Source organism: Macadamia integrifolia, chromosome 2 (genome assembly GCF_013358625.1).
Source record: "Macadamia integrifolia cultivar HAES 741 chromosome 2, SCU_Mint_v3, whole genome shotgun sequence".
Lineage (NCBI taxonomy): Eukaryota > Viridiplantae > Streptophyta > Magnoliopsida > Proteales > Proteaceae > Macadamia > Macadamia integrifolia.
Window position 1 is genome coordinate 27,448,922 of NC_056558.1, and position 10,947 is coordinate 27,459,868.

The following is a 10,947-nucleotide window of genomic DNA, read 5'->3' on the forward strand; positions in this document are numbered from 1 at the left end:
ATGAGTAACGGATCACTTGCAGACTTTCTCTTGGGGCTTCAAATACGGCACCCAAATTTGGATGAAAAAGTGAGAATTTTGGTTTGCATAGCTACAGGAATCCGCTATTTGCATGAAGAGTGTGAAACCCAAATCATCCACTGTGACATAAAACCTCAAAACATACTCTTGGACAAGGATCTGTGTCCGAAGATTGCAGACTTTGGGTTGTCAAAACTGCTGAAGCCAGATCAATCCAAGACATTCACCCTTGCTAGAGGTACAAGAGGGTATGTTGCACCTGAGTGGCACAAAAACTTGCCCATTACAGTGAAGGTGGATGTGTACAGTTTCGGTGTTGTCCTGTTAGAGATAATCTGTGGCCGAAAGAACCTGGATATAAACGCCCCTGAAGATGAAATTATTCTTGTGAATTGGGTCTATGATTGTTTCAAGAGAGGAGAGCTGGGCTTGCTGAATGCTGACGAAGACCTAGACAAGAATACATTTGAGAGTGATGCAGATTAATTACCAAAATAGGCTTGTTTTATTAGGAATAAGCCTAGGGTTGGGTTCCATACATGTTAGGCTTTTGATCCCATATGTTTTGAGTGTAATAGACCACTTTTATGGGTCTAAAAAGGGGGCTCTAAGATTGAGTACGGGATTACTAATTAGTTTCCATTTTCATTAGTTTCCTTTCTAGTTGGGCTTGATTTGAGTTATATTTGTTTCCTTATGAGTCAAGTTATTAATTGAGTCAAGTCCTTAGTAGTTAGTTTCCTTTTTCAACTAGTTTCTAATTTCAGTTAGTTTCTAATTTCAGTTTTTAGTAGCTATTGTATTAGGAGAATATTTGGTTTCCTTTTTGAGGAACCTTCTATTTTGTAATTCCCTCCCCCATTAACATTATAAATAAAGAAGAGGAGGCTCCTAAAGGCCTAGATGATTTTGATAAAAAAATTAATGGTTGTTGCTATTGTCTTCTACATGGAAATTTGTCTTGTGTTTGATCAAGGCTGATGGAATTGGTGTTTGATCCAATTGACTCTCAGCGGTGTGAAGCACAAGAGGTCCTCTTCCTTTACTCATCTTCTTCTTCTCTCAACTACACAAAGTGTTATTGATCTGCTCAAGTTCTTACAGGTATTAAATTCAGTTTTTCTTCTCAGTTCTGCCCAGAAAATTGCATACTCTGTTAGCAATTTTCAGAACCTGTGTAGACCTAATTCATCATTCCATTAGTCCCCTTATTATCTGCTTCTATTCTGATTTCTGACACCCTATAATCTGAGATTGATATTCTTAATCTCAGATCTGATCTCATCCTTGTTATTAATCTGTTTTGAACTATTCTGATATTTGATCTAATGTTCTCCAAGAGTATTCTGCAACATTGGGACTAGGTTGACTTGTCAATCCTAGTTCTACATTAACATGTGGATCAGGATCGGAAAGGTCATGATCGGGGATCGGCCAAGGCCGATACCATTCTAATCCAGACGATACTGACTGGTCTATTCCGATTTTTAGAACTATGCTAAAGCCTTGGTTTTTCGGCACTTACTCCCCCTTAGTGTGACTTGGGGACTGCAATGTGCTTGTGCTGATACCAGTTCTCGTATTATGGCCTACACAGTGGGGGCCGCTCAATCGCGTAGTGTGCTGATGTTTAAAAATAATTGCCTTGTGTCTCAATTGAGAAGTATCAGGCAAGCTGAAGTAATAAATAATGTGTAAGGAATTAAGGATGCAGCTTCATACAAGGAAGAGTATCTCTTTTGGCGACTTTCTATTTTTGAGACTACTCTATACCTTCAAATCTGACCATTAGATCAACATACATTTACAGGCTTGTTGCCCTTGAAAAATAGATCACTCAACCAGAATTTCATGCATATCCGAGATGCTTAAATAGTGGTATCTGTTTTTCTCTCGATTCGAGTTCTGTCCCTATACCTGTGATCCTGTCGCAAGCTGATCTCCCACTGGACTTCATTGGTTCAAGATTACCACTACATAATCTGCCTGCTGAACCCTAGGAGAATTGATGATCTCTCCACTGAGAAGGTTGAGTGCAAAGAAATTATCACACAGGCATTCACTCTACCAGTCAGATGGCAGATAATTTCAACAAGGCTCTCCAGCATGATCAGTTGCGCATCCTCTCCAAGTTGACCATAATTGATATCCCCACTCCTGGTTGAAAGGGCGTGCTAGAAAAATTTGTTGCATTTCTTTTATTTTCATTTTGCCCCCCACATACCAGTTCTTTCATTATAAAGGAGTAAGTTTAGTCCAATTCTATAAATAAGGTGTTTTGGGGCAGGGGTGGAGGGTCATGGAAATCAATCTAAAGAAATATTTTTACTTGCCTAACATGTCATTTTTCTTCCCTGTTCCTTCATCGTTATTGGTCTTATGTCACTTACGTAACATAAATTACTAAAAAAGGGAACTGCTCTTCAAGTTTGCAACTTATACTCAATAAAGTGTGAGTAGCCATTATAGACACAAGAAAAGGACAGTTATTTCTTACTTTTCAAAGGCTAACAACTTTTTCCACACCATCCATTGTTGCTCTTCCTGCAAAAGCACGCAACAAATTACATTTTTTGCACTGATCAATATGAACCAGTATATATGGCACCACATTCAAGAATAATCAAATTATAGCAACAAAAACACCATAAAAGATGTAGCTTCAAGAGTTAGCACCCACCTATCACAGCCATAAAGATAACCCAATAAAGACAATGAAATATAAAGCAAACTATAGAGATATCTCAAAAAGGATATGATGGATCCAACAAAGAGCAAGACCTGCTACAATTAAAAAAAAAAAAAGGCCATTACATAGTGTTGATCCTACCTATGCGGGTCCTGGGAGGCTGGGACAGACAAGTTTGAAGTCAGTCCTAACCTTTGGCATTTTTGCACAAAGTGGCCGCCCTTAAGACTCAAACCCAGGCATTTGCCCTGGTAGCCTGTAACTTTTACCACTGCTCTAAGCAATGACCCCTAGAATAACAAGCTATTAATGTTTCATCCTATAAGTCTATAACAGGGAATGTATGCAAAAGAAATCCGTAAATCACTCAACGGATTATAGTTGTTTAGAAAGATCTATCATAATATGATAAGCAAATAAACCAAATGATATCATCTATTGCAGAAAGATGCAGAGAAAATAAATAAAATGATAAAACTACTGCAGAAAGATGCAGCATTAACAGGAAATAGATAAACAGACTGATGCAGTTGGGCGATGGATTTAGAAAAAAAATATCTTTGATTTGATTTCCTTTTGTTTTAGAAACAATTTCTTTTGGAATTAGTTAGCTTCTAATTTTAGAGTAGTTTCCTTTCAAGTAGTTTCCATTAATTGTTTTGATTTTTCCTTTATATTAGACATGTAATCGATGGAGGTACTCAGTTTTTGAATTGAATGAATATGAACAAATATATGTTTTGGTTGGAAACGATGGCTGCCATGGGTGGTTTCCTTCTTCCCCTTTTCTAATATTCTTTATCCATCTCTGATTTCTAAACTTTCTCTTCTATTCTTCCACTTCTTCTTTATTTCCTCATCTTCATCTTTAAAATTCCTGATTTTCTATCCTTTCCCTATTCTGGGCGATACCTACTAGAACCGAAGAACTTGTCCCTGAAGTTTGGTTCCCCATCAAGTGACCCCAAGACTTGGGTCGAAGGTAGCCTGTGCCTAGGCGACACCCTCTTTGAACTCAGGCCTTCTCGATTCTTCTATGGTGAGAAATCAGGTCTGCAACTGGGCTGCAAGGGCAGGCACCACCAGCTTCTAACTCAAGGCTTCTTACATCCTTCCAGCCTGCCTACCTGATCAGCTACCATAGGGTTTGGAAGAGCTCCCTCTTGAGACCATACGCCTGAAATGGCAGACCTAACGGAGAAGATTTGAGGGAGATGACTCAATCGCAAGTTGCTGCCCCTTCTACTCTTGCAGGTCGACCAAGGAAGGAGGAAGTTGAATCGTGGGCTGTTGTCTAGGGCATTTAACCCTGGTTTGACCAAATTGCCCTTCTCTTCTTTTATTATTCTCAGTTGACCTATTTTATTTCTTAGTTCCAAGTCTACCCCTCCCTATCTTGTACGTTGCTTTCCCTTTGAGATTTCTTCTTATGTTAGAGTTATCAACTATTTACCAGTTTGCCACCCTTTATTAGGGACTTCAAGTTATTTACGGATCTGCCATTCTTTTTTATATTTGGTTACAAATTGTGTTAACTATTAGTTAAGTGGCCCCTAAGCGATCCAATGCCAGTCTTTGGAACCCAGATCCGCATCACAGACCTAGAGCCAAGATGTGGCGCTGTCCTAACTCCTTCTTCTGGTGTTAAAATCGTGTTTCAGAACGCTAAACCTCAAGCTAGATTAGACTGCTAGAAAGCTCCATGGGTACTAAACAAGAAAAGGCAAAAAATATTAAATGCTTTTAGAGCAAGGAATCATGGATGAGATCTGGTCACAGGTTTTCACAACGAAGAAGCATCAGCTGAGCTCCATTGCCCACAGCTTCCTAACTGTGAATCCTCAAAGCAGTTCCTCAGGCCTCAACCAATATCACAGCATGCTAAATCAACTTTGCAAGTAAAGGAGCCTTTATGCTCCTTGCGAAACACCAGATCACTAAGGCAGACTTCCTCTTCTTCTAGGGGGTGATCAATCAAGAAGGTGAGCAAGTTAGTCACCAATGGAAATGAGATGCAACTACTTATCACCTATATATATATATATATATATATAGTTGCTCCATACTTCCATAGTGACCATGCAAGCGGTTAGCGGTCATGGTTCGAGTCAGGAAACAGCCTCCCACGAAGCAGGGGTGGATACATTATGATCCTCCCCAAACCCCGCATTGGCAGGATCCTCATGCATTAGATACATCATTTTTTCAACAATGTTTGAAGAGGGGGGGCATCGAAAAACTCCAATGCTATTTACCCAAAAAAAAACTAATGTCGAGGACAAGGGCTTGGAGGACTTTCAAGAGAAGGCCCTTTCCAAATAATAATGGCAGTGGCTCTTTAAGTGAGTAAACAATTTGGTCTCATCGCACCAGGGGTGGAGCAATATTGTTCGAACATTTTCAGGAGGATGGAGAACCTAGACTGGATCAAGTTGAAGGCAAAGTTGATTTAAATGATAGGGAAAAGGGAAGGCAAAAATTAAGCAATTGTTTCGGCAAGGAGAGAAAAATCTCACTACTAGTAAGTCTTGTCTATTATCCATCAAAATAAAAAATAAATAAGGAAAGAGGAAAGAGATACACTCAGGTGAGGGAAATCCTCTAAAGCTGGGTTCAGTTCTCCCTTTGTTTCTTTCCTTTTCCTGTAAACATTTTAACTTCTTGACTTGCTTCATGTCTTGATTTTGCAGATAGGAGTTTCCAGGAGGGGGTTTTCATTGCGGGATGCCATGTGGTGCACTCAGAGTCTTTCTTTTATCTTTCTTACCTGACTTTCATTTGCGAGCAGACTATATGTTCCCGATGGTCTTTTAATTCTAATAAACTCTATTTGGTACCAGTGAGAGAAAAAGAATGCAGTGTTCTGTACCAAATATCGATGGTCGGTGTTCTTCCTGGCCAAGTGATAACATCAGCACGTGCTTATCCTGGAAAACTGGATTCTAATAGAAATTTCAATTTTCAATGTTTTCTTCCTTCTTTTTTTTCTTTTTTTTCTTTTTTTTTTTTTTTTTTTTTTTTGTGTGGTGGGGGATGGGATACATTTAGCTTTTATAGATCATTCATTTAAAAAAGCCTACTAGTAGGGAAACTAATGAAGTCAAATAAGGCTTTGTAGACTTGGCAAGCTAACAAAGCCTATGCCTCATGCCAAAAAAGACTTTCCCATGCCTCAGGCAACTGGGGTGCATTTGCCAAAGCTTTTGCATTCTGAGATGGGCAATCACAAAGCATATTTCAGTTTCAAGTTCTAGTTTAGACATAAATAGAAATTTAAAAGCACAGTTAAGAACCTGCCTTGCAGGATCCAGTCGGTGGTACAGCAAGCATATTCCAATCTATTTCTTCAATATATTTTTTCCGCTCTCTATATACAGCCTTTGCACTGTTGTACTTTGGTTGATATTCAGATAATAGCCCTTTAGCCTGCAGAAAGTCATCATCAGATGGTGCCCACACCCCTGAAAAACTGTGTACTTTCTAGGAAAAAACAGACCATAGATGGTAATCATGACCATAGATGGTAATCATTCTTTACATAAAACAGATAAAGCCAAAAAGCCATCATAATATAAGAAATTTATATTGCTGTCATCACTTTTCAGGAGCAAGCATTTCCCTTGAGAAAATTTACTTTCCACAATTAAAGTAAATACATAATTATGTAAAGATTAAAATTGGGGATGATGGAACAGTTTAAGAAATTGCTAAGTGTAAATACAGCATTTCAAATTCAAAACATAAAGCTTACCAGTGCACGGCTAACAGAGTTTTCAAAATTTTCATAGTCCTTCCAAAGTTGTTCCACATGATGGGTAGGAGTAACAATAGCTTTTTGGTATGCCTTCCGCACTGCAGTCATTCGTTGTGACTCTTCCTGGCCTGTAGTAGCCTGCACAAGGAACCCATAAGAGATCTAAAAGAAAAATATCTTGTTGGAACTCTACCAATAAGATATTGAAGCTTTACATCCCTAGAACCCCAAAAAGGACAAGGAAATCAGATAAAGTTGTAACAGTCCAACAGACCGGCAATGACTTCAAAAAGGTGATGTACTCCATCCATACGGGCCCAGATGCAATATCAGTACCTGGCAGCAGGTGCAGCAAACAAAGCATGGTTTGATCATATAAATTAGAACATATTCCATAGAAATGGTACTTTGTTAGATAAAGAATGAAAGAATAACGGATCCCACTGTAAGGCAAAAGTGCCTCAGATTAACCTTATCATTCATGCCCTTGCTCGCCAATAAAGTACTCATCCAATCAAATAACACCTTATAACAATCGGCACCCAAAAGTAAAGAAGAGACAGCAATCGGAAATTAGGGCACTTAACCATCCCAAGAACCAACCCTGCTACTCTCAAAGACCACCCTCATATAATGCTCTTTCCAAGTTTCAACAACCTCAAATAACCTCTCCAAGGACCAACTTGGCACCTTAGATTATTGTGTCAAGACTTGATACAATATGACCGATATGGTCCAACTCGTATCAAAATTGGTCATTTCAATACAATACAGAACCAATACGTAAAAATATTTACATATAAAAAACTATATCAAACCGATATGGTGTGGCTACAGTATTGATATAGACCGATACACTCGATATATAGGCTGCCAAAACCCAAAATCCCAGTTTTGAAAGAACTTCTTCCTAAACCTAAGTGGATCCCCTCCACACTCAAAACCATACTTCAAATATCACAGAAATTTTGCAAATTTCAGTGATTTAACGAGGCCAGGATGAAATAACAAGCAAATAAAGGAATCAGCACTGTTTAGGCAAGATTTCAGTCATTTCAGTCGGGTCTACATTGTAGACAAAATTGCACTACTTCGGTGAAATATCTCCCCTTTCGGTGTATTTCGGTCAGGGCTGAAAGGAGACCGGAACCCAAGTTTACAAACTATGTCAAAAGCCGCCTAAGACTCATAGTCTTGAGTATCAAGCAACATCAAACGTATCCCCTATAATTTTAGCAGACTTCTCTGATAATGAGTATTGCAAGAAAAATAATCCATTGACAGATATATCAAGTAATTGAGTAACAAAAACTAACATCTAGGAAAGCAAATCTGATACCTACCAACATAACTCAGCATAAAATCAAAAGCTTTCCTAGTCTCTTCCTGATTCTCTGCACCCTTTCTTTCATTTACTTTCCTGATGAAACGAATGTAGCACCGCCTGCAAATCCAATATGAACATAACAGTTAGATTGCGTGGAGCACTAAAATAAATGAATATTAAATCTAGCAGTTCTTTTCCTGACCAGACAAAGTTAGGATTTTCTATTTATTCGTTATAAAAGAAACAGACAAGCAACGAAGGGGTAAGAAGAACTATTTCTTCAGTAAACAAACCAATTGCATGTGCCATGTACATAATTATCTTTAGCAAAGTGTAGTATACCTTCAAGTATCGGGATCGGGGGAGACCAATCAACCGATCCACCAATCTTCCACCCCAAAACTTTTAGCAGACAAGGACTGTTTACCATTGTTTCCACGGAGTTTTAGAGAGAAATGGCCATATCAATTCAGTTGACCCAACTCAGTAAAGACCAGGATCAGCACAGAGTCTGATCCACTCTTGGATCCTGAGTTTAAATCCTTGGGTGTGGTAATCTTTCACTAATGAAAACTCTCACACAATCCGTGATTTGTTCACAACTGGGAGGTTTGAAGCAAATAAATAGATTTCATCCCATAAGAACAACCAAAAGCCAGCCCATTCAATCCTTAGGATAAATAGCAACAGCCCAATATTTATTCTCATGGTTTTCTTTTGGATTCTGCAGAAGAGGCAAACAGTTGTGATCACTGTTCCTATTTACAGCGACTTAGAGCATATGGTTAGAAAGAAGAGCATTTCTAATAGGTTCAAAAGATATTTTTTGGTCTTCAATTCTTAAGGAGCAGAGGTATTTCTTCTGTTCCTTTTGTAGATTCCTTTGGGTTTACAGAATTCCAGGGGTAGAACTGCCCTTCCCCCCCCCCCATTGTTTTCTATTACCCCATGAAATGCCCCCTCCCAACTACCCTCTATACATAACTACTATTTATATAAATAATGTCCACATCCTACTTGTAATCTCGTCTTATAATAAAAGTTGAAAATATTAAATGATAAATAGAAATTCAACATGTATGATACAAAGTTATTAAGAAGAACATGTTATTATGTTCGTTGGATATACTGCTTTATTTGGGCACCATCGAGGACTTATGAGGCCGATATAACTGTCGGATAGGCAACATAAAATTTCAGGGGTCGTCTCAACTATGTAGCTCATAACAGAATGCTTATTTTGTGTTTGATTTTCATCCACATTCCATGTAAAAAGGTCTTCAATATTCCTTTTTAGTTCTTCAATAGATCCTTCTCTCGTGAATCATGGTCTTTGATTCCTCTGTTGTTCACTGAAACGGTGCAGCTAAAGAGTTCCCTGTGCTGAAACCTAACAGTACGCCTCTGATTCTTAACTAACTAAACCTGACAGTAAGCTTTTGACTCTTAACTTATTTCCTTAGTTTGAGAAACCAATTTTCCTCTTCTCTTGTCAAATCACATTGATCTCTAAACTTAAGTTCATCACCTAAACCATAATTTTTCCCTTCATTCCAATTTCTCTCTGCCTATTCTGCTCAGCATGTGGAAAAAATAGGTTTAAAGTCTAACCTACGGTCCGAAGCCAAAATACATTTTGGGTTTGATTCTTTTAAAATGTAACTATGTTTAGAAAGCGTAAAATAGGTTGGGTGACAAGTTTCAGGACCTAACTTGGCCATATGGCAACCGAAACCCAACCCCAAAACTTGCGGCCAAAATGCAAGGTTTCGCCGAGATCTCGATATATATTGGTTCCGGGCCTGACCAAAGCCATGCCCAAAACCGAGACCTCAAACCATGCTCATGCCTCAATGTGTTAGAAAAGGGGAAAAACTGTTATTATGAGTAACAAGGTCTCTCTCCATGACTTTCTAGTGATCCCTCCCTCCCCACTTTACAAAAATATTTCTTGGCTCTCTATTCACTGTGGGGTTCATCTCTTTCAAGAGGGCTTTTAGATTTCATGTCAAGTTTGGGGTTTCAAGGTTTTATGTTTCATGGTTAAGGTTTATGTGTTGCAGCAAGCAGGAAGAATACAGCAAAAAACCCTGACTCGACACTGATTCCATCCCTTTCCAGAGGCTATCTAGAAGGATGTCAGAAGCAGCATCAAATGAACTCAATTTCTAGTTGTGCTTTCCAGTGTGAAGTTAGTTTCCATTTCTGCTATAGGTTCCTAGAATCTGACTGAACTCAGTTGTAGCTATTAGACTGAGTACTAGTTTCGTTTTCAGTTTCTAGCTAGTCCTAATTTTTTTGTCTTATTTGGAACTCAAGCTGTTGGGCTGATGCTTCTATAAATAGGAATTGACCCCTCATCATAAAGCATTGTTTTATGATCATTGAAGTACTGTTTGCTGCTTGATTCTGTGGAGATTCAATTTGTCAAGAGTAGATTCTCCTTGGCCCTTGGGTAGATTCCCTTGGCCCTTGGGTAGATTCCCTTGGCCATGCAAGGCAGATTTTGACAGGCCTTTAGGCCTGACTAATCCCACGGGCCCATGCTAACCCCACAACTGCACGGGCTGAATCATACCGGGTTGAATGAGAACCATTCAACTTTCACTAAAAGAAGTTAAGAGCATTAAACACCCCTTGTGAGTGGCCCCAAGGAGGTAAAGAGGAGTCGAACTCATAACCAAATACGCCCAATGTTTTCCAAAAAAAAATGAGTGTTTCCATCTTTCACCAAAAAAAAATAGAGAAAGCGAGAAGAGTATCTCCATCAGTTTCAATAACCAGTTCATCACCATTCAGTTACTACATGATACCGGCAAGTAATAAAAAACCAGGACATATCAAGGTTATCCCAAAGTCTTCCTAATAAGTAACATTATTCAATCAAAATTAAGTAAAAACTTTTCTTTTAAGTCTCACCAAAGAGGAATTTGAAGACAGTTCAACAAACAACGACTGAAGATCTGTTTTACTGCATCATCATTATTTACCACCATGTGTGCCTCCACGTACTGCTTCCAGAATTTGGCCTGCAGTATAGGGTGTGACAAGCTCAGCATTGAATCCAATACCACTGCAGTGAATGAAGTGTCAAATAGAGCCATTGCATTTACAAAGGCTACATGTAAACTGCACAAACTGTCAAGAAGTTTTTTT

General features: G+C 38.7%; 1 protein-coding gene across 3 annotated transcripts in view; it reads right to left on the reverse strand.

The window, feature by feature from the left end:
• The window catches only part of LOC122060327 (cleavage stimulation factor subunit 77), a 62,500-nt gene that overhangs the window by 50,548 nt on the left and 1,005 nt on the right, over nucleotides 1–10,947 (reverse strand). For all 3 annotated transcript variants that reach the window (XM_042623466.1, XM_042623465.1, XM_042623464.1), the window contains exons 4-9: nucleotides 10,711–10,820; nucleotides 7,808–7,908; nucleotides 6,739–6,800; nucleotides 6,462–6,602; nucleotides 6,008–6,136; nucleotides 2,519–2,565 (exon numbers count right to left, since the gene is read on the reverse strand). In XM_042623466.1, the coding sequence (XP_042479400.1) occupies nucleotides 2,519–2,565; nucleotides 6,008–6,136; nucleotides 6,462–6,602; nucleotides 6,739–6,800; nucleotides 7,808–7,908; nucleotides 10,711–10,820 (590 nt within the window). The remainder of the gene's footprint in view (nucleotides 1–2,518; nucleotides 2,566–6,007; nucleotides 6,137–6,461; nucleotides 6,603–6,738; nucleotides 6,801–7,807; nucleotides 7,909–10,710; nucleotides 10,821–10,947) is intronic.